This window comes from Vipera berus, assembly GCF_964194415.1.
Source record: "Vipera berus genome assembly, chromosome: 2".
NCBI lineage: Eukaryota > Metazoa > Chordata > Lepidosauria > Squamata > Viperidae > Vipera > Vipera berus.
This window is the reverse complement of record NC_138203.1, coordinates 102075256-102100100: the sequence shown is the minus strand read 5'-3', so window position 1 is coordinate 102100100 and position 24845 is coordinate 102075256. Positions and strand designations below refer to the sequence as shown.

Sequence of the window (24845 nt, the reverse complement as noted above, 5' to 3'; positions counted from 1 at the left end):
AGTAATACACCTGGGAAACGTAGACATACAAATTAAAGATATCTGAATAAATAATAGTATCCTGTGGCATGCTAATATTCTCCAGTTCAAGTTAAGAAAGATGAAAATATTGTGCCATCAGGCACATCTTCTGTTTCAAAGTACTAATCTCTCCCCAGCAGAACAGGATAAGGCCCATGACTGTACAGAATTTTTCACTGGTTGACAATGGGAGAAAGTTCAGATCAAAATCAGAGAGATGGATGGCGTTCACCTGCTTTTCATTCCTAAGTTACCACATCTTAAAAGTATATGGCAAATGAGAAGAGGTTTTGGGGACTACATATGAGGCTACTATGTAATGTTTGCCTTCAGAAGTAGTTACCCTGCACATTCAGGCTTCAAACTACCCCACTCTGCTAAACTATCTATGTAGGGAACAAGCCTGTTTATGGCCCAAACAGTGAGATGTTTTTATAAACTGAAAAGAAGAGTGCATTCTCTCTTTCCCAGTTCTTCCTTTTTAGGCTGTTTCTGTGAAAGCAACAGGAACAATTTTGCAGATGTTTACCTTTTGCAAATTTATTTGCAAAGCTACATTAGGTTACTTGGCAGTAATTATGTGAAAATAAACCTAGCTGTTTTGGTTCAGGCCAAAGGAACTTAGTTAGTAGTGCTTAACTAAGGCTGGGTGAACTCCAAAATCTGACTTGAAGTCCCTGATAACAATTTATCCAAGAGGTTTTTTTTCTTCAGTGAAAATTCCATGATGTAGTGAATTTATATAAGGATCATTCAGACCATTTATGTCAGCATGATGACTGTACTTGTGGGTGAAATGGAAGATTGTTGGTAGTCAATAAGTTCGGCTCCATTAAATTTATCTAGTTCTGCCCAAGATTATCTCTTGTTATATCTCAGACAATAACTGAGGAACAGGTGTACATGTTGTATAGACATCTAAGCTTCCTATATCTCTTGTTGCACTGCTATCCTTGTACACAAGCAACAGCTAGTGCTAGGATTTAAAAGACGGCATAATTGGGCTGAAGCACACAGAAGAATTAAAAAGGTATCCCAGACATAACAGATCTCCCCAAGCACCATTTTGGCAGTTTTCTTGGCTTCTAAAGACTGTGGAAGAAGCGAATAGACACGAGACTTCTTACCAGCTGGAGAGGCCAACTGAAGCTGCCAGTGATAAATTCGACACCTACCTGCACAGAAACCACCAAAGTTAACAACAATTCCTTTTCATTAGATATTTCTTCAGGTACATCTAATGGTACATACATTGAGAAAAAGCTTACATTCGTGAGTCCAAACAAGTGCAAAACACAGGTCAATAGTGTTCTCAGCGAACAATGGTCTTGATTCTTGTGAGAGCCTTCATACTGCAGGGTAATCGAACGTAACAGTAGATCAGGATGATGCTTTTCTGTTTCTTCTGAGCATATCAGTCCAACCCCAATCGGTGAAAAGGATCAATTCATGGAGACTGCAGATTTGTGTCCACCCCAATGCACAGCCTTCAGCACACCTGCTCTCGTTAATCTGTATATCAGAAGAAGGCAGAGCTGAAGTCTCAAGGTTCACACCATGCTTATGGTTCCAAATATATATTCAATTACCTTATTGCTGCCTGACCCCCGAATAAAATAAATCTCTATAATAAAATTAAGGACAACTAAGGGGAACAGGCTTCTTTATTCTTACTAAATGAGATCAACATCTATTAAAATGAGCAACTAATATCAACCAAATCTTGGGTATCTTCAGGAAATCCACGTGCAGAGCAAAATAGGGATAGCTATTCTCTAATGCTCTGGAATAGTCATTCTCTGTACAAAGCTATCATGGTTGATCTGCCTTTTGTGATCCTTAGTGATGGCAATCTGAAAGAATAACAGGAGGGAGTTGTGGTTCAGTATTACTCCTGCAATCATAAAATCAGTCAGTACTGAATAGCTATTATGAATTGTTTTAATATAGCCTCTTTCTAAAAGAAGGATGACCCTGAATTTAAAACATCGTCCTTCCCCCATTCAAAGGGGATTTTATACCAAAAGCTATTGCTAAGCACATTGATTTGTGCTTCCTAGATTGTAAGCCGCCCTGAGTCTTCGGAGAAGGGTGGGATATAAATGGGATAAAAATAAAATAAAAGTTATTTGCCTCAGTTATCTTGTTCTGAGGTAACAGAATTGAAAGGAATGATCCCTTCCATTTTAAATGTAAAGTATTTAAAAAAGTCTTCCTCTCAGGAAAATATAGTTGACTTTAAATGTTAAATTTTTGTTTTATTAGAATAATTATAACAGGATAACCTAAAATACTCATCATCAATAGGAACATTGTTCCTATTGATAGTCAGACCTGTTCCAGGTAGTTAGTAGAGAAAAATAAATAAATTTTACCAGTTAGTGTTTGGTTTAAAAAGTATTGGCTCACTATGGGAGTATACAAGTAGACAGGGGAGGTAAACGTCTGAGTGTTCACAGACCATAATTAATGATCATGGCCTTTTGGAGGCTGCAGGAAATCTTTCAAAGACATGTTGATGTTTTGGAAAGAAAAAGTTTGAATTTTAATTCCCTCCCTCCTTTTTTCCAGGTACGTAAGGGTGGGAATAGGAGCAAAATAGCCCAAAATAAGGATGCTGAAAATCCTCGAAAAATTGACAAAAGGTCTATATACTGGCAATAACATTCTGGACTTTCTAGAGGGACAGTGGGAGGTTGAGAACAGAAATAGGAATAGTTCTGTCCTGCTTACACTAGTATTCTCTAGTCTAGATACATATACAAATAGGAATTGCTTCCTCCGACGCTTCTGATAAAGGTGGCTATGAATTCCTCTCAAAAGATTTACTCCCCAGGCAGTCAATGTTTGCTCAGATTATAAATTGTTGATAGAATCCAAAGCACAGGAAGCATAGAAATACTACAATGTGTACTATAAAGGATAAATTTCAAAAAAGAAAATAAAACCAGTCTCATAAATTTCTGATGCCCCCTCCCACCTTGACTGAGTTGTAGTGTGTTTTCCACATGCAAAAGAACCAACTCCACCATACCTTTATTTCCCAAGCTGTGATATTCAGGCCCCATAAATAATTAGATCCATCTCTGAGTGGTACATCTCCGAAAATGCTTAGCAGGGGTTTAAGGGGCATCTGAAGTGTCCTTATAATAGGGGCCAAGGCAGGCGACTTCCAGCAGTCACTTGGAACAAGGGCTGATCACTGTTGGAGTGGGGGGATAAACCAAAGCCACATTCACTCGCTCGTTACCATTCTTCGGACAGATGATCTCAATCACTCCCTCTGGCCTGGGCTGACTTAGCAATTCTCCTGAAATAAAGAGAACAGAGTATGCTAAGATAACAATTTAGCATTTTTTCCTCAGGTTTAGATTCACAAAGGTGGCAAATTTCCAGTCAGCCACAGGAAGACATAGCTGAAATGTAATTGACTAGCTGAAAATGAACATAATAAAACAAAATCACCCAATATAATGACAATGTTGATAAAATCCGATGGCTAAAAAATTATAAATGTCCTTGATGAAAATTAACATGCATCATTCATTCTATCTTTCCATAACTTAAAGCTTTGTAAACTCCAGAGGTATTTTCACTAGTTGTTCATTTTTGCATGAGGAAATACTAGAAAGAGACTGAAATTCAGAAGACATACAGATGTGCTCCCTAAGACTAAGGTTTAAATAAATAAACTATAATTAACAGATATGAAAAATACAAAATACAAACTCACAACTTTAACCTTTCTCAGTATACAGAGATTTCTTACACATTAAAATATAGTGAACTTATATGAAGCAACCCCAAATATATACTTAAGAACAATCTAGTAGACAAAATCAAGGTGTATTCGTGTCAAGAATGTATATAAGCATCTGGCTATTTATTTTGGACTAAGTTACATAGACAGAAAAAGAGAATTCTATTTCTACATCTCTCCCACAAATCCCTGGCTGAATAAATCATTTAAGAAAGAATGTTGAACAATACATTAAAAGATTTTAAAGGGTGAAAAACCCATAATAACATTTATCTTCCTTTTCTGATTAAGGAATAACTTGCTTGTCTCAGCATCTGCGCTATTTTATTTTTCATTTTATCTGTTCTACATAATCCCGCAGCATCACAGAATTTCTGCCACAACAGTGAGAGATGCTGGCCACATGAATTAAATAAGTCACATGGCAAATGATAAATAGATACAATCATAAATGTGTCAAACTAGGAAGATGAAAAATAAAACAAAAAAACCCCAATCCTCTTGAAATACATATAAAATCAGCCTGTGATTTCATCAAGTGGCCACTGCCAAGTCTTGATATATTCTGCATTCCCATTTTCCCTTCTGTTCTGGCTTATTATATTAATTAATAAACTGAGAATAAAAGCTGACAAAAGTTATAAATAGCAATGCTGCTGCAGTGTCTATTCTTGAGGTTATTTAGAGGCATCAAAGCCTGCAATTCCATATTATGGAGTCGGGACTCAGCTCTCCACAAATCTCAGCTGTTCTTTTAAACTAGATGCAGTGCAAACTAGATTTCAGAGATGCAGAGATAAGCATGACAGCATACAAATGAAAACCACAGGAATCTTAAGAAAGGTAGTTGAAACAAGGTTGTGAGTGCCCTGCATGATCTTATAAGATTTTATGTAAATGCCACAGTATAAAACAATGTTTAAAATGCACAATAAATTAAGCAAAACAGTGTCCAAATAGTCTGCGTTGTACTACTGAAACAGGTAAGGAAGTGTTCCTTAATTATCTTCCACACTACCATGAACCATCTCGCCTGCCCGTTTTTGCTTTCTTTTATTTTCTATTGCAGAAAATGAAGTTAATTATGAAAGAATTATATAAGCTGTGGATGAGATACTTTACCACGAGTATCTCTCCTTAACTGTTCGTCAGGGATACTTGGAGCTTTCAGGAGAGACCAGTTGTTTGCAGTAAAGCAGAAAGATCTTTAGTGGGTTGTTTGCAAATGTGTTTAGTTGTTCACAGAACATTTGCTTGCAGTATAGATTCTCCCTCCTGCACTTCACATTTCTACAAATCTGATTTGAAACATTGGGAAATTCTCTGAAACATCTGTTGGCATCATGAGGAGAGAAAAGCAAGGCCAAATCCCATTGCACAATCAGAAGCTCACTTGCGTAATATCCAACATAAGTCATTCAGTGTTTTAGTTCCTAAGAAATCTGTTCCTAGAGAATCGCATTAGTGCTTGTCCTATCTTGTCTTTACATAATATTATTATTAAAGCAAGCTTTTATATCTGAATGTGTTCTCAGCATTTTCTTTTTCTCAGCCAGAACATTTACTGGTTTAATTTTGTATTCTTTTTATGTTCATAAACTAGAAGCACTTGCGGTTTTAAGAAGAAAATTGAATTGACAAATATGTCTTCTTAATAACCGGTTCATGGGGAAATTCATTACAGTTCTCATGAATGTGTTAGATCAGTCTGGACTAATGCTAACCCACGAGATACTTAAGAAAAAATGTCTAACTCCATTGTAGTTGTCTTCACTGCCAATAGAATATTGTCTTCCAATAGCATGTAAAGATGCTATGCTTTTATATGTAAAGATGTATTTTATTCATTCCTATGAATGATTCACTAGCCTTTAAAAAAAAATAGGCCAAAATTTTGTGCTTGCCCCATCTCATTGCATTTAACAAGGTCACAAATCAGTAGAAATAGTTTCACAATGCAAATAAAAAGGAGACAATTTGAATTTTAGGAAAAAACACTTCAATATCCAACACCTGCAAAGTAAGATTGCCACAGAAAATAAACTTCTTTGAAGTTTTATAAATTACCTTTGCCATATTGAGTTCCAACATCATCAAATAAGTAACATTTGGAAAGTAAATCAATATATTTGTGAACTTTTTGTGCCTGTAAGTGCAGGTGCAATTTTCATGTTTAGATCAAGTATTACTAGATGTGCATTATTTATTACCCAAATTGCTTGCATGCAGCAGCAGCTTCTACAAGCATTATTACAAAGAACTGAAAGGGGAATGCAGTTGTTAAGCTAAAGGAACAGTGGCAAAATACACTGGATTTCTCAGAGGAGGACACAGCTTTTGTATGCTCAGAAATCAGGCACTGTTAGCTAAACCCATCACTTCAAATGGTATTCAGAATTGGCTATTAAGTTAAGAGAAGAATCAGCATCCATACTCTTAATTAACTACAACGTATAATCACTGAGGAGCAAGATAGTCTATAATTCCAAAAATTGCACTGAAGACTTAATAGTGCCATTCAAATGAGCTGGGATTATATATAGTAATGTGGTTTGTCTGCATTTGACATATCCCAATGTGTAAAGTCAAGCAATGTATTTGGTAAGCCATAATTTATGTCTTAATCTCATCTGTGAATCAGGCCACTGTGGCCATTTTAACAAATCATGGTTGAAACGAATAGCAGCTTATCACTTTGTGCAAATTACCAACTTTAAAAGAACAGCCTTCATTCACTATCTGTACAGGTATACGGAACAAATCAAATTCAAATTTAGAAGATAAAGTACAAAATTTAAGAGTCAAAAATGTTCCAATAAACATTAAAATTCTTCAAGAAGTTGATAGGTTAATTACATTTGATTTTAGTCAACAATCTTCATTCTTGCACAATAAAATCAAACTGAGTAAGTGATGAGACACTTGAATAAGGAGAGTTCAAAGATTATTTCAAAATTAGTGAAAAAGAAGGAAGCTTTATAAAATTATATTAATGAGGTTTTCAATATCAGGATGTAAATTACTTAATTCCTAATTTTCAATCTGTCAAGCATTTATCTTATCCTTTGCCAAAATTCTGACTTGGTAGTTTTGGCTTACTATTTCTATTAAGCCATATCAGTTGGGGCTAATTGAGGTTGTAGACCAGGGGTCTTCAAACTTGGCCCTTTTATGTCTTTTGGACTTCAACTCCCAGAATTCCTCAGCCAGCAAGCCTGGCTGAGGAATTCTGGGAGTTGAAGCCCACAAGTCATAAAAGGGCCAAGTTTAAAAACCCGTTGTAGACTAAAACAACTAAAATTGGCTACCGGTTGCCCTCCGGGTGAGATTTAAGGTGCTGGTACTTACCTTTAAAGCCCTACATGGCTTAGACCCGGGATACTTGCAGGACCATCTGCTGCCGGGAACGAATTCCCATCGCCCAGTACGCTCACACAGAGAAGGCCTCCTCAGGGTACCGTCGGCTAGACAATGTCGGCTGGCGACCCCCAGGGGGAGGGCCTTCTCTGTGGGAGCGCCAGCCCTGTGGAACCAGCTCCCCCCTGAGCTTCGGATGGCCCCAGATCTCCAGTCCTTTCGCCGTGGCCTCAAAACACTCCTTTTCCACCTGGCTGACCTGGACTGATGGATTTTAATTATTTAATTTTTTAACTCTAATTTTTAATTTATTTTAATTTTAATTTTAATTTATTGTACAGGGGCCTTTAATTTTAATTTTATCTTAACTTCTGTATTTATTGTATGTTATTGTTGTTAGCCGCCCTGAGTCCTTTGGGAGATAGGGCGGCATATAAGTCCCAATAATAAATAAATAAATAAATAAATAAATAAATAAATAAATAAATAAATAAATAAATAAATAAATAAATACAACATGGGGAGGGGCTACACATTATAATATACTGATATGGCACAGGTATCAAACTCGCCATATCACGTGATGTGTTGCGACGTATCGTGACTTTTTTCGCATTGCCAGAGCTGAGGTGGGCGCTGCCTCCGCATGATGCAACCGGCCCGTGGGCCAGCATTTTGACACCCCTGAGATATGGTAATAACAGGAAGTTTTATTATGACATAATAGAGTAAATGCACAGAGGTATGTAATGTATGTATGTACATATAAACACACACTTTAGACATTATTTCTAACACTTTTTTTCCTTCTCCATCACTGGATTCTGTCCCCTGAGCTTTATTTCTATTCTGTAAATTTCTGAAGAAAGACAGATGGTTCACAGGTGTATCACAGGTGTACTGGAAACAGTCCTAGGACTTGACAAGATCAAACTAATTTTAATACAGAACCTATGTTTTTAAAAACTGTCCTCTAAATAACCCAGTCCAAATAAGAGTATCAAATAAATAATTGAAGCATTTTAAATGGGATATTTGTATAGCACCAATTTATTCTTGATGTTAAAAATCAAAATAAGCTTTTTGCTCTTTTCAAGTTTGCCAATCACACTTCCCCTAGATGGTACACTGTTAGATTCCCAAATATTCAGGTATCTGTAACTTTGAAATACATACTTACGTTGCCCACACAGATTAAAAACTACATATATGAGCATAACTGCAACTAATTCCAAAGTATCTCCTCACAGAGCAGACTATGGCTTCTTGACTGGAAGAATGGTTAGATCTGGTACCATTGATATTACCTAGATGGGTAATAAAATGTCTGCAAGAAAGCAACCAAGCTCAGAGAGCACCACCGCTAGATCTGGAGTAGCTTACCAAGTCATGTGGATATTTTGGACTTCAGCTTTCATCAGCCCCAAAATGTTAAGATATTATGGAAGGTGTAATCCAAAACATCTATAATTATTTTGCCTATTCTTGAATCCCTGGAAAACACATTTCTGTTACTATCAGGACACTGCATTTCTCTGGGAAAGAATGGAGAAGTCATATAAACAGCCACAGTTCCCCATAAAAGCTTTTTATTAAAGATGCTTATGTGTTCCATTATTCATGGTTAGGATATCAATCTATCTAATGGTTTTCAAGCGGATGACTTAACAGCTGTTCAAAAATTAATCAAAATAATCAGTTTACCATTATCTTCTCAGATCACATGTCTACCTTCTATAATCTGTGATTTCTATTTGCATATCACAAGACAAGCTTAACAGGGAACAAATTTCTTTTAAAATAAACCTAATTAGAAAATCCTTATATCTACTGATAATGGCAAAAGGATTAGTGATGTCAGTCATTACAAAATTGCAGAAATGAAATCAAAATAACTTCATATTATTTCTTAGAGAAAAAACTTAACATATACCGTAATCATACCTCATTCACAATAATGTGAATAAATAATAATACTGATTCACAATAATGGAAGACAAAATGGTGCCGGTACCATTGTAGCCCAGGCATCCTTTTTACTGCCACTCTAATCTTTTCCTACCTGTTTTTTTAAGCATTATTGTAATGTTTTAAAATTAAATCTGATATACAGTACTGCCCAAGAAAAACACTATATTTAGCTAAAGGAATGTGTTTTGACTTCACAAAGATCCATTAGGATAGTTCACATTCTTGTAAATCTTTATTTTTATGAGTCATCTTGCTCCCTATGATGCAAGCAAAGTCTCCCAGGCCAACCATTTTGTGAGTGTGCCTACGCATCATCTCAATATTTCAAATATGCTTGTTGAAACATGTTACCTACTCCTGGGTCATGTGATTTGCAACCCATGGAAATAAATGTAAAAGAATGCTATACAATGCTTTTAGCATATTTTTTTCCAGAAATGAAGACTAGGGTCCTGAGAACTGAGAATCATTTTAGGTTCAATTTTCTAGAAGAATCTAAGTGTTATTTTTATGATGACAAGATCAACATTATCAAAAATCTGTATTAATCAATTTATCATGAAGGCGGCACTTAATATATTTTTGTTGAAGTACAATTTGTCTTTGTGGGACTTTTTTCAGGATGTTTCTGTTTCATAAAGTCCCTACCCCAACAAGCTGTAAAATATTTTCTCTACTTCACTGTTAGCCTTGGGATGAAACAGCTCAATTCTTGCATTTTGGAGATCAGCCGAACAATTTAATGCCAGTAACAGAATAACTTTATGGACCTATTCATTAGAAATAACAGATAGAGATCCTCATAAAGATAGAATTCATCATTTAAAACTCCATCAAGCAAATGTTTCACAGTAGCTTTTCTGTTGGAAAACAGAATGTCTTTTTTTGTTGCTTTACACGGGAAGATCCAGTTCTGAAACACCACAACTGAAGTCAATAATTTCTCTTGATTTTTAATGCTCTTTCAATATTTGCAGCAAAGTCTGTTTTGAATCCTACTGGCTGCCTGGACATGCTATGTGCTTTTTGTAGCAACAGTATGGATATGTTTTTTTTATTTTCCCTTCTTCCAAGCTGTTTTTTTTTAACTTCTCAGTCTAACCTACAGCTTTGGTTATATTCATGGAATCATCAGAAGATGTGTTTGATTCAAAGGCATTTTTACCTGTAGCTATAGTTACATTTAAAAGATATCTGCCTGAGGAAAATTAGCCCAACAGAGTGAAGGCTAAACTGAAACTTTTATGTCTTGTGTTCCTAAGGCTTGCTAACAGAGCTAACAGATTCCAGTGTGTGGCTTACTATAACATCTTAGTACAAAAAATATTTTTTAAAAAAACAATATTGTACAAAACTATGCGACAAAACACAATTTGAATAAAAGTGATATTGCATGATGATTTTGTAGGCCAGTTTTGATATGATGGTAACTCAGAACCCTTCAGAGAGGCAAATTTTCAATTTGTGGCTGGGGATTGCACTTTTTTTTTTTAATTGAAAAGTTTTACAGTACATTTTATCTTTAACAAAACAAAACCCCTCCCAACCCCCTCCCCTCTTCCCAACCCTCCCCAACACCTCCCTCCCTCCCCCTCCCCAACTTCCCAGAGCTAAATACAAGGTATAAAAATAGAAACTATCATAATCTACCATATGCAAACAACAATAAGCTATTAAATCTATCGCACTTTAACTCTTATAAAATGACTACAAGCAATATAAATATCCGCCATTTTCACCCACTATTGCCTGCTACGCACTTTCACTTTCAAACTCTGCAAAGTCCATTGAGTTAAAGATCAAAGTCCACTTTTCACCTGAATCTCCTGTATCGCTCTGCCTGCATCCTAGTTCTCCAAAGCTCTTTCTTGCTGGCAGGGTTTATACAATTTATTTTTTTCAGAGCCAAAGGCAATGGGACAGTAATATCCAGGGCTTTTTTTCTCATAGAACGCTCAGAACGGAGTTCCGGCACCTTTTTTGGATGGAACCTTGTAGGGTAGGCAAGGCGGGTTGTATGACATGTGTGAGTTCCGGCACTTTTTTCTTTTACAAAAAAAGCTCTGGTAATATCATCAGAGGACAGAATTTTCTGCTTCTCCATTCCTTTCCCTATTTTAGTGGAGGACAGGTTTTTTATAGGATATATTATTTTTTCACATTTTTCTACTTTTCTGAAAGTTAGTGCACAATTGAAATAAATGGGGAAATTGCCATTTTTCAGCATTTGCCCCCAATTTTTCAGCAGTGAAGTCTTGGCTACATGAGCCATCAAAAAAGGGAGCTAGAAACTGTAAGTAGTGCTCAGAATGCAACAGATCAAAGGCAGCTTGATTTTAATTTGCTTAGCTTTACACTGGAGATCTCTGCTTCTTACCATCCTAACAAGGCAAAGCAGATTACCTGTTTTGTTTAGTAGTCACTATCACTAACAAAAGGAATCAATATGGGAGCAATTGGACTGCAGGCAGCTTAATTTGCTTCCAGTGAGAATTCTGAATTGGAATTCCAGAACTTCAAAACACTGGCTGTCAGTGTTTGTTGAACTAATTGCTATTAGTTGGATGGGATTAAATATTTACTTTTCAAGAAATTCACAAGAGTATGTTTTTAAGGGCTCTTCTCCATACTCCTGGTAGAGGGCTTTTTTTCAGATGGGAGGAGTTAGGCCATGGTTTTCCCAGTTGCGATGTATGGCAGTGAAAGTTGGACCATAAGAAAGGCTGAGCGCCAAAGAATTGAGGCCTTTGAACTATGGTGCTGGAGAAGACTCCTGCGAGCCCCTTGGACTGCAAGGCGATCAAACCGGTCAGTCCTAGAGGAGATCAACCCTGGCTGCTCTTTAGAAGGCCAGATCCTGAAGTCAAAACTCAAATACTTTGGCCACCTAATGAGAAGGAAGGACTCACTGGAGAAGAGCCTAATGCTGGGAAAGGTTGAGGGCAAGAGAAGAAGGAGTAGGCGTGAGCCTAAATGGACTCCAGAAGATGGTAGAGGACAGGAAGGCCTGGAGGAATGTTGTCCATGGGGTCACAAGGGTTGGACACGACTTTGCAACTAACAACTACTACTACTACCTAGAACACTGTTGTTGCTGAATTGCTTTTTATTGTGTATAAGTAGTCCTTTACTTATGATCACAATTGAGACCAAAATTCCTGTTGTTAAGTGAGATATTTAAGTGAATTTTGCCCCATTTTACAACTTTTCTTGCCAAAGATGTTAAGCGAATCACTGCAGTTGACAAGTTAGTAACCTGGTTGTTAGTGAATGGAGAAGCCAGATTCACTTTTTTTTAAAATCTCATTTATATCCTGCCCTTCTCCGAAGACTCAGGGCGGCTTACAATCTAAAGCACAAATCAATGTGCTTAGCAATAGCCTTCATTCTATGTATATGCCTGCTTATTAGGGCTTTCGGGGGGGCCCCCACGGCATTATTACAAAGTCAGCTTAATTGCCCCCAACAATCTGGGTCCTCATTTTACCTACCTCGGAAGGATGGAAGGCTGAGTCAACCTTGAGCCTGGTGGGACTCGAAACTGCACTAACTGCAGGCAGCTGGTGTTACTTAAGGAGCCCACTGCTCCACCAAGGCTCTTTTGTCAGACTTAAAATATGCTCACTCAGACATTTCCTTGATCCTAAAAACTTGATTACTGGGGAGAGTATGGTTTCTCCAGCCAAAGGAGAAGTAGACATGGAGGCTCAGAGTAGCCAGATAGAGCGAGGGCAATCCTGCAACGTCAATTACAGCCTTAAAAGTAGCCAATCTCCCTCATTCTTCCTATGCACTATCCAAAATACTTGCATGAAGGAAGACTTGTTCCATTTTCTCATGGAAAACATTTTTGCTGGATCATCATCTCAAATGCCAGGACAAGGAAATATAAGGATGAACTTTCAGAATCAATTATTTAATCTGGAACAAGCAGTTAAAAAGACTTCCCAATGACTCTAAACTAAATTAGCTTAATGAGCTTCACTTCGAGCCTGTGAAAGTGAATAGTGGTTGCAAAATATTACAAGGCTGGAATATGGACACATTATTCCTGTACCAGGAAAGCAAGTAGCAACTTCCACACTGTTCCAAGAGGCAGTTAGCAAGGAGATCAAAGAATCTCCACCCTAATGAATTTACCAATAAAAGAGGTGCTGAATGACTGCTAGGGATCTGACAGGTGTGACTTAACAACCATCACACACATCACAGGACTTTCTCATAACCACTGGGCTAAACTCCTTTGCTTTCACATAATATGGATGAGAGATAAGAGAGCAATTACTTTTTCATGATAGCTTTGCTCTTTGTTTCATCTTAATAATTCACATTATACACTAGAGCACAGAAGGGCATCCTCTGCAGGTTCAGAGACTGTGCACCTAAGCCTATCAAGATTTTGGAGAGCCGCAAGAGATGATCTACTGATTCAAAAGGATGTCCCAAAAGGGATGGTCAAATTTTCTTTGGGTTTTATTCTGGCCTTTCCAGGTGTGTAAAAATGAAGTTTGGAAAGCAGGAAGCTCTGGGAAATAAGTCATTCGGATTTCCGCTCTTACAATCTTATAGCCACGTCATTGCTGAATTTTAACTGAACAATTTCAAGGCATTAAGAAGAGATGCAAATGGGGTACTGGGATGCTACATACATCCAGCATGTTGCTTTACCACAGCATCAGAGATGTTGTATTCTAGGAACTGACATGTATAGTTATGTCTTGAAAATAATAGGTAATAGGTTGTTGAGAGTGTGGTGGCGCATCAGCTCCCTCTGGTCCTGGATGAAGCGGATTATCTAGACCCGTACCAATCGGGTTTCAGGCCCGGGCACAGCACGGAGACGGCATTGGTCGCGCTGGTGAATGATCTCTGGAGGGCTCGGGACAGGGGGCATTCCTCTGTCCTAGTCCTATTAGACCTCTCGGCGGCTTTCGATACCATCGACCATGGTATCTTGCTGCGGCGTCTCAGGGGATTGGGAGTGGGAGGCACAGTTTTACAGTGGTTCTCCTCCTATCTCTTGGGACGTTCGCAGTCGGTGTTGGCAGGGGGGCAGAGGTCGACCGCGAGGTCTCTCATTTGTGGAGTTCCTCAGGGGTCGGTCCTCTCGCCTCTCCTGTTCAACATCTACATGAAGCCGCTGGGTGAGATCATTCGTGGCTTTGGAGTTGGGTATCATCAGTACGCTGATGATACCCAACTTTTCTTTTCGACCCCAAACCACCCCAGTGATGCCCTCAACGTGATGTCCCGTTGCCTGGAGGCGGTTCGGGTCTGGATGGGGAGGAACAGACTCCAGCTCAACCCCGACAAGACTGAGTGGCTCTGCATATCTTCATCCCGGGTTTATTCGGACATTCCACCTCTAGCTATGGGGGGTGAATTATTGCCCCCCGTAGATAGGGCTCGCAACTTGGGGGTCCTCCTAGATTCACGGCTCACCTTGGAAGATCATATAGGAGCCGTGACTAGGGGGGCCTTCGCACAGGTTCGCCTGGTGCGTCAGTTGCGGCCCTATCTTAGCCGGGATGATCTATGCACGGTCACTCATGCGCTCGTGTCCTCTCGTCTGGACTACTGCAACGCTCTCTACATGGGGCTGCCCTTGAGGACCACTCGGAAGCTCCAACTGGTACAGAATGCAGCCGCGAGAGTGGTGTTGGGAGTCTCCCGATACTCCCACGTTACACCTCTGCTCCGTGAGCTGCATTGGTTGCCAGTTGTCTTCCGGGTGAGATTCAAGGTACTGGTAACGGTATTCAAAGCACTCCATGGCATGGGGCCGGAGTACCTCAGGGAACATCTGCTGCCGGCATCAAGCTCCCTGCGCCCTGTGCGTTCCCACAGAGAGGGCCTCCTCAGGGTGCCACCGATCAGAGAATGTCGATTGGTGGCCCCCAGGGGGAGATCCTTCTCTGTGGGCGCTCCGGAGCTGTGGAATCAGCTACCGGTAGAGCTCCGGACGGCGCCCGATCTTCGCTCCTTTCGTCGCGATCTCAAGACATTTTTGTTTGTACAAGCCGGCCTAGCCTGAGGGGGGTTGTGTTGGGGTTGTTTTATCTTTCGCTTTTTAATTTTTCTGGGGGTTTTTAGCGTTGTATCTATATTGTTTTTAACTAGGGCAATTGTTTAATCTTTTTTAATGTTTGTATTTGCTATTTTATTCTGCCCTGTGAACCGCCCTGAGTCCTTAGGGAGAAGGGCGGTATATAAAGGTTATTAAATTAAATTAAAAATTAAATTAAAAGTGATCCAGGACATCTCAAATATGATACCTTAAAACAGGGGTGTCAAACTCAATTTCATTGAGGGCCGCATCAGCATTGCGGTTGCCCTCAGGGGGCCGGGTGGGTATGGCCAGGGTGGGCGTGGCCTACTGGGTGGGCGTGGCTAGAGTGCGTATGGCCTACTGGGTGGGCGTGGCCAGCTCTACATCGTTCGCATCAAGGGTGCCTATGGGGGCCTGGGCAGGAGTGGGACAGATCTGAGGGTCTCTGGCAGAAGGAGGGTCTCTGGGCCAGGGCCAAGGGAGTGGGGGCCGTTCCCTCACTGTTTCCAGGATGGCTTCGCGGGCCACATGAAACCACTTCGCGGGCCAGATCTGGCCCCCGGGCCTTGTGTTTGACATGTCTGCCTTAGAATACTTTGATATGGAATGATCTCAACTTTGGGATGCTCTTTTGAATGCTACTTTGGCAACATGGTCATAGAAACAAACTGCCTATTCAATGAAAAACTAACTATATCTTTAGATACTGAGAAGGGCGGCATATAAATGTAATACGTATATGTGTACACACACCCACACACACCCACACCTCTATTGGATCATGTCAAAAACGAGTATATATTCCGTATTTCACCTTTAGCCATGAGTGGCAAGAACAGTAAGCTCTGTTGCTTTTCAATGAGAAGGCTCATTCTGGCAATAAATCTCTTGGGAACTTAGATGGATAAATAAAGAACAAATAGGGCCCTAAGATAAATGTACAGTCCATCATACAATGGGTGTTCTCTCAATTGTTCTTGAACAATGACTATTTATATATATACCTGTAGTTCCATTAGATAAACCCATTTTAAATTGAAAATAAACAAAATTCCAAGAATGCTATCAACATATTAGGAAGTTCTTAATCTCACTTTTTGTAAACACAACTGAGAATGAGAACTGATACATCTTACCATGAATAATCCCTATGTTCTAGTTTACACAGCTACCAAACAAAGAAATGTGAAATATTAAATGGGATATATTTTCATGAAAAATTATCCACATTTGCAGAGCCAGACAGTTCTGGTATCCAGGCGTTGTCTACAATAAAAAAAATCAAAGATTACCAAAAGCAAATCTTAAAATTATCACTGTGTCCTTCAGAGTTATTTACCAAAAGCACATACAGGAATAGCAATGATAAAATATTTTTATCATATCCCTGTATAAGGAAATTTCTAGCAAGTCAAAAACGTACCATTTGAACAAAGTAAAATCTGCTCAATTCTTTTCTTCTCCATCTTAATGAAACACATTCTCAAGTACTTGAATGGCCTAAAAGAAAGCCCTTCTAAACGCATTGCTTATTAAGATCAGATGTTTGTCTTGACTTTTTGCCAGCATATGTTCTATTTCCCAAAAATACTGTTTTGATGTTCTGACTCAAGTCTCCCACTACAGAATCAAAAAAGTACCAATCATGATGTAAAAGTGATAAATTCAAGACAACCCATTATCAGAAAATCAGATGTCATACTGTACTGAAAATTTAGAGTAATCACCACACCATGTCATGTCTCAGGTATGGGGGAAGGAAGGGTAGGTCAACTGTCTCTCCTACTCATACAATTAAAAGCTGGGGTAGAGATAGCGTTTAGCAATTCTTCAGAACAATGACTCACAGTCTTACTTAATTTATGTTCAGAGGTCTTCACAACCATTTCTCAGATTCTGAAAGAAGTGAATCTAGAAAAAGAGAGATAATTCACTGCCCCAGTGGCTCCCTTTAAGACCTACAATATAATGTAACCTTGGACACAGCTGAGAGCTGCAAAGTGTGTGACATCAACTGATTGGGCAGGGCAAAGAGCTTTAATATTGTGGCTGAGGCTGCCTAGCACATGGCAATGGCACTATAGATGGTATACAGTATTTTTATACATTTGCACATACATATTAAGTTTTTCTCCCCAAAAAGTGTTGATAGCAAGTATTAGCCACTGGCATGCTATCTGAACGTATAATGCATACCACCTCCAGCCTCAACCAGAAAACGGTTCCAGAATTTGCCTTAGCTCGCCTTTCGCTATGGCTTTCTACTCTGATGAACTAAAAAGCAAGAAGGCATGTATATGCTAAACCCAAACCCAATGATGACTTTTGGTAGTCATGGAATGGAAATTAGTATGCTTGAGCAGAAAGGTTCCATGCTGAACCATGTGCCTAGATGAGAATGATCTACAAACTGCCCCTTACTAACTGCAAGTCTATACTCCTGCCTATAAATGCTATATATTACGTAATAGGGATATACAGGACTGCTTTAAGATTTTATCCCCATGACAGGAAAGAAGAAAGCAAGCTTTCTCTGAGGTAGTTCCCACACTGTCAAAGACACTACCCCATAGGTATATCCGGTGCACTTTATCTTGTGCTACAATGCACTTTAAATAATTATCTCTGGCTCTTGGGGAGCCATTGGTCGGCTTTTAGCTTATGGGTAGAGAGCTTTTAGTGCAAATTGCCAATGTACTGAGACTGGAGAAATACAAAAATCTTGTTAAATAAATAAACATCAAAATCATTGGCTATTTATATTGGCTTAGGCAAGCTACGCAATGTGTTAGAAGTGTATACAGAAATAGATTTTGCACAATGAGAGCAAGTTTGGTGTACTGATGGAAATGCTGGATTAGGAGAGGTGAGAACCTCGTAAGGTTTCTATTGAGAGAAAAATAAGAGGAAAGAGTTATGTCTGACACTTGAATTCCTGAATGAGAGGCTAGATATAAATCTAATGACTAAATACATGACAGCTGTATCATAAATCCATAAACAAACCCTATATTAAGCATTTTCAACAGTCTTTCAAGATATGATCAAATTTCCAGAAGAAAAAATAGGCTCCACTTTATTGAACTGTTTTAATTTCCCCCTTAACAAGTGATTTAGATGAAAGTCATGATGAGATATTATTTGCTTCCGTTACACTCTTTGAAAGCCAATCAAGATTTTTTTTAACATTTTGAGGCTGTTTGCTTTATGAACATTCAAAAACATTCAGAATTATTTAGCATGTTATTCATCAGGCCTGTACAACTTACGACTGCCTGAGGTGAAGGCAGCAAGCATACACCCATCCATTTCCACATAGAGAAATTAAGTGGGGAGTCAATCACACTATGACACTGGAAAGAGGACAAGCCACATGGTGGCAATCTATGAAGAATCTGTTTTAGGCACAAACTTATAAAAGAGGTGTTGGGGAACAGAAGAAATTTCCAATTGATTTCCAATTGCACAAGGTTTGGATGCCACAAACATTACAGGCCTATTAAGATTTAGGGTAGTAACACACACACACACACACACACACACACACACGGGGGGGAGGGGAGAAACTGGTATACTTAACTGCTATTTTCCGAGTTAATTAAATTGGCTGGGTTCATACAATGATTCAAGACAATGAATCATACATTAAACAGCAACGGTCGCATAACCTTGCCAACCATATTTTAACTTAACATTTTGTACAAACACAACCATAACGATTTGCAGAAGCGCCTGAAGAAAGGATATGGATTCTGCAGCAATAAAAATGTGAATAATGAATGGAAATGAATACTTGCAGAGCTAAATAAAGCAGCATTCAGGTTGCACTCTGTATATCAACATTCTACATAAAGTTTAGAACCTTTTCTTTACAGCAGACATGTCAAACACAAGTGGTTTCATGCGGCCCGCGAAGCCATCCTGGAAACAGTGAGGGAACGGCCCCCACTGCCTTGGCCCTGGCCCAGAGACCCTCCTTCTGCCAGAGACCCTCAGATCTGTCCCACTCCTGCCCAGGCCCCCATAGGCACCCTTGATTGCGAACGATGTAGAGCTGGCCACGCCCACCCAGCAGGCCATACACACTCTAGCCATGCCCACCCAGTAGGCCATGCCCACCCAGGCCACACCCACCTGGCCCCTTGAGGGCAACCGCAATGCTGATGCGGCCCTCAATGAAATTGAGTTTGACACCCCTGCTTTACAATGTCTACTCAACAGGAAAGAGTAAATTAATGATTACTTACTAAGTAATAATTTGCCACAGCAATATACTCAATAAGTCAAAGAGAAGTCACCAAAAATATTTCAGGATTATTTTGGGAAAAGACACAGACAGCCATTTACACATACTGTAGTCCCATTTGAAATTTGATAAGGTAATATAGGTGCCAAGCTATTCTGCACAACAATTTGAACACTCATGTTTACCTTCTTCAATATATCCCTACGTGCCATTATGTCAAGTAACACAAAGAACTTCTATTACATTTCTACAATTTACAGGGAGTCCTCAACTTACAACCTTTCATTTAATGATGGTTCAGTGTTATAATGGCACTGAAAAAAGTGCCTTCTGATCAGGTCTCACACTGATGACCAGTGCAGCATCCTCACAGTCACGTGATCAAACTTTGACAACCAGCATGTATTTATGATGGTTGCAGCATCCCGGGATCCTGGGATTGTTATTTGTAACCTTCCCAAGGAGTTTCTGACAAGCAAAGTCAACGGGGAAGCCAGGTTCACTTAATGACCATATGATTCACTTAACAACTGTAGCTATTTGTTAAACAACCATGGCAAAAAAGATTGCAAAATGGGGCACAACTTAACAACAGAAATTTTGGGCTCAGCTAGTCATCAGTTGGGGACCACCTGTACTAGGACACTGGGAGGTGCTGAAATTTCTCATCTGGATAAAATAAATTGCCTGTACAGAGCATCAAACCTATATTTGGATATATATTTTTCTTTTTTGCAACATTTTTTTTTGCGACAATCAGCCTATCAAGATGTGATCCTCTACAAGTGGGATTTTAATAAAAAAAAATCATGCAGATATGTAGTAAAATGGCTCCCTATATCTACCTTTTTACAGGCAACTACCTGCACTTATTGGCAAACCAGTCTTTACTTAAACACTGTGCATATCTAAAATTTGGCCGCATGGAATTGGTTGAACTCACAACAGCTAAACAGAATGGGAGCTAATTAGATGGAAAATAAACCAGGAAATCCCAAGACTGTAGATTGTATTTGGAAGTTCAAAATCATCCCAAAATGAAATGAAATGAACCTTTATTGTCAAAGTACAACTATGCGTACATTGAGATTAGCTGAGCCTCCCTAGCTGAGACAATGGTGAGACACTTTTGCACCTTAACAAGAAAACAAGATAGCTGTGTCCATATACCAACCAGTAAACTGAACTCAATGCAAAGGAGACGTTATCTTGACAATCAGCTAAAATTTCTTACCTGGAAAGGTATGTGGGTGGGGTGACCCTCTTTTAAGGCACTTGGAACAGAGGACATGCACGCTATAGTATAAGCCTGGCCATTCTTGAAGCAGGACATTTAGTTCTTCCACCAGTGGGGTTATGGCTTGCCAAGCTGTCCATATATTTGGTAGAGATGCATGGCTAGCAATAGACAGGGTATCTGGTTGTTGGGTGCCTTTGGCAGGCCTATAACTTATAACTACCGGCACTTTCCCCCTGTACGCATAGATCTGATATTTTCCATCTGACCGCTGAACCACATGGCTGTTAATCTGCACACTGTAGCGAGCAAACAATCCAGGGGGGAAAATAAAGGGAAAGCTGTACTCAATCTGCAGCTGTTCTGCCCCAAAAGACTGCCCACCCAGGCTAGTACCATTGATCCATGCCTCTGCATGAGGCATCTCGTTCTTCACATAGCAGGGGAACTTGTACCATGCTGTGGCTCCGTTCAAGGGTTTTGATTTGGGCTTGTTGACCCCGTAACAGAGTCCCATTTTTTCCAACAATTCCAGCAGAAGCTGTAAGTCCTCTCTGCTTTGGATATGGGGCTTGAGAAGCAGATGAATAACATGGGCAGGGAGAAGGCCATGGAGCAGAAATCCTTCCACATAGTGGTGGAGCTGTGTGGCCTTCATCTCATCCACATGGGTGCTGCTGAGCAGTTTCTGGAGCAATACCGAGGCATCATGCTGGCAGAAGACATTGAGAATGTCGATGAGCCTGGGCAAATTGTGGAAAACATATTCTCGCAGGGTCTGGTGCTCCTCAAAATACAGCAGCTTGCCGCTCTCGTGCAAGTAGGAAAGTGCACTTTGGAGACGATCCTCAGTCAGCCCTGCCTGCAGGCCAAGCCGAGCGGAGTCCCACCAGCTTAGCCATAGCTGTTGAGCTTGGGGTTGGAAGTGCAGCTCCTCCAGCATTTGCCAGGATCTTGGCAGAACCCGATGCAAATTTGGAAAGATGTCTCTGTGCTCTGCCACCGAAAGGAGCTTCTCTCGCAATCGGCAGACCTGAACACAATCCCAGCAGCTTATAGGCAAAACTGGGGAGAGGATTTGTGGACGGTGGTTGAGCAGATACTGGAACTGAGCTTTCTTGCGCCGTAGGTTCTTGTCTGATACCCCATAGAAAGCAACATGGGGACTGGAGCAGCGCAAATCAAAATCCTGCCCCAGAGCTTCATCCACCTGCCGGGCCAGAATCTGGAGGCCTTCATAGTCACACTTCTCCTGCCAGGCAATCTGGCGGTGGATGTCTAAACATTTCTCCTCCACCTCCCGTTCAGGACAGAGATCTGCATGGGTGCCCACCATACATACCACAGCATGGGGCACCTTTGCTCCCAGCCAGTGAAGGAAGTGTCCCACAGAAGGATAAAAACACTGTGGCATGTAAGTGCTCAGGTTTACTACCAACACATAGAGGGCTCCAGGAGAGAGGAAGAACGGCTGGATCACATCATAACTTGGGTCTCCTGCCAGCTCATATACAATGAAGGTTAGACCTCTCTTTACATCTGCTGTCCAGTCCGCTACTTCAATACCTTTGCCGCTGCCTGGCAACCCCACGACATGTGAGCCTGGAGACCTCAGGGGGTAATTCCCCAAGCAGGTTTCCCTAGGTATTTTAATTGATGGAGACAATGGGGTATCATCCTGCTGCTCAGCAGCAGAGCCTCCTGTCTGGGTCTGACCGGTAACTTTGGGGGACTGACTGAACACATCCCACTTCTCAGTAGAGTTATATCCTAAACAAGAACATTTCAGAGGTGAGACAGACAAAGGGGAAGCCTCGGGTTGTTCCACAATGGGACAGTGGTTTGGCTGTGCTTTTGGAGACAGAGGTTGGGGCAGGTCTCTCAGGGGTGGTATGAAGCACCCCCTGCTTTGGGTTCTTTCAAAATTCTTGTTAGCTGAACCGAAAGATAACTCTCCCTGCTCCTCTTCCTCTTCCTCCATGAGGCACTTTCTAAGCAGAGTCTTGCCTGCATTTTTCAGGCCCATGAGGACTAGTTTGAGACGGGGCTTAAGGGCAGGCTGAGAGTGAGCCAGTTCCTTCTGGTAGGCAGCTATGTAAGGGATGCCCTTCATACAGACCTCATAGGGGGGCTGAATCAAGGGATTGTCTTTGATTTTCCAGAGACTCACACGGCTGAGTTGGCCAAACCCCTCTGGAAGGATGGCAATCTGATTTCCCTGAAGTACCAGTTCCTCCAGCTGATGAAGCTTGACTATGGAATCAGGCAAGTAGCGGATGCGATTGTTGTCCAGCCAAAGCGTGCGTAGCTGGCCGAGCTGGCAAAGCCCACCGGGCAACAGGGTAAGCTGATTGCGACTGAGGTAGAGCTCCTCCAAGCCAGGAAGGGCCAGCACAGCTGCGGGGAAATCAGCCAGTAAGTTGGATGAGAGGTTCAGCATTTTGAGACGCTGCAGGCTGCCAAAACCAGCAGGCAGGACGCTCAGGCGGTTCCCATCCAGCATGAGGCTCTCAAGGGTACCCAGCTGGCACAAGCCCTCAGGCAAGGCCACCAAGCCGGTGCCACTGAGCCACAGGATTTTCAGGTGCCGAAGAGAAGTGATGCCCTCCGGAAGGGAGCCCAAGAGCCGGTTGCCTGAGCAATCCAGCTCTTCCAGGGCATCCAGCTCCAGCAGCGCTTGAGGAAAGGCAGAGAGCCGATTGTGGTCCACGTCCAGAGTGCGGAGCTGTCGAAGGTGGGCCAGGGCCTCGGCGGGCAGGTGGCTAAGGCGGTTGAAACTCAGATCTAGCTCCTCCAGCTGTCGCAGTTCGCCCAATCCGCCGGGCAGGCTCCCTTCGGCTCCGAGCTGGTTGTGACTGAGGTTGAGTTTACGGAGCCCGCGGAGGAGCGCCAGAGCCTGGCCGTCGTCGCGCAGGCAGCGTAGGCGGTTGTGGCTGAGGTCGAGCTCGGCCAGGCGGCCCAGGTGCCGAAGGGCGGCGGCCGAGGGCAGACGGGCCAGTCGGTTTCTCCGCAACGAGAGGACGCTCAGGCTGCTGCCCACGGCGGCGCACAAGCCCTCCGGCAACTCATCCAGGCCGCGCCCGCTCAGGTTCAATGCCTCCAGCGGCGAGGGCGGCGGCGGCGGCGGCGGCGGCGGCGGCGGCTGCTGCTGCTGCTGCTGCTGCTGGAGGATTTCAGCTTCAGCGGTGCCTCTGGGCCGCTCTCTCCTCGGGAGCCCAGCTCGAGCTCCAATTGCTGAAGGTTGCTCTGCAGCTTCCTGGCGCGCAGGGCGGCGTCTCGCCAGAGCCGGGCCGCCTCGTCTGGACGCTCCATCTCGGCCATAGCGCCGCCGCCGCCGTAGCGCTTCTAGGGCGCAGCGAAACGGGAGTAAAAGCGGGCCCGGGCACCGTCGACCCCGGGCGTCCTCGTCCGCCGCCTCCTCCTCCTCCAAGCCGGGCCGGGCCGCTCAAACCTGGCGGGGGGTTCCGCCGCCACGCTCGCCATGGAGGAGGCGGCGGCGGCGGCGGCGGCTTCGGCTACAAAAGGCGCGCGGCCCCCGAGTAGTCCCGTCTCCTGCGCCTTCGCCGCCGCCGCGCCCGGCGGAGCATCCTTTCTCCCGGGCGGCCGCTCCCAGTGCGAGGCGACGCCGGTGGATGCCCTAACTGGGACTGAGGAGCCGGAGCTGGAGGTGGCGGCGGCGGCGGCGCGGAGAAGCGAGAGCAGCCGTAGCGCCGCCTGCCGGCACGTGACTGCCGGCCTCCTTGCCGGCCTCCGCGCTCGGAGCCGCCCTTGAATTCAGGAAGAAAGGGCGCGTCAGGGCAGAAAGCGGCTGCTTTCCCTCAGATTCCCTTTATTTGTCGCGGGTGAGGGAGCCCCGCCGCTCCTGCCAGTCATCCTGCGGGTGCGGGAAGGGAACTGGGGAAGGGTTTCTTGAGGGTGAAAGGGCAAATTCACTCTTATGTACGATCCGTCGTTTCGTGTGGATCCATTCCTTCCTTTCAGAACTAGGCTAACCCTTCTTGCGAGTAGAGGCTCTGCAATAGACTTAAGACGGTCAAAGAGGAAAGAAAAGCCTCTAAAATCCAGGGGGATGGTGTGTGTGTGTGTGGGGGGGAGAAAAACATTGCTCCTGCCCGCAACCTTTTCTTTCTTTCTCTCTTTTTCTTTCTTTCTTTCTTTCTTTCTTTCTTTCTTTCTTTCTTTCTTTCTTTCTTTCTTTCTTTCT

At 42.1% G+C, this 24845-nt stretch overlaps 1 protein-coding gene across 1 annotated transcript; it reads right to left on the bottom strand.

Annotated features, from left to right (window-relative positions):
- Positions 1 to 337: 337 nt before the first annotated feature.
- Positions 338 to 24307, bottom strand: MFHAS1 (multifunctional ROCO family signaling regulator 1). The gene is given in 4 exon segments (XM_081321683.1): positions 338 to 1533; positions 3056 to 3331; positions 20639 to 23837; positions 23840 to 24307. Coding segments are annotated over 3 exon segments (3453 nt in total). The 5' UTR covers positions 23963 to 24307; the 3' UTR covers positions 338 to 1533; positions 3056 to 3200.
- Positions 24308 to 24845: the final 538 nt, after the last annotated feature.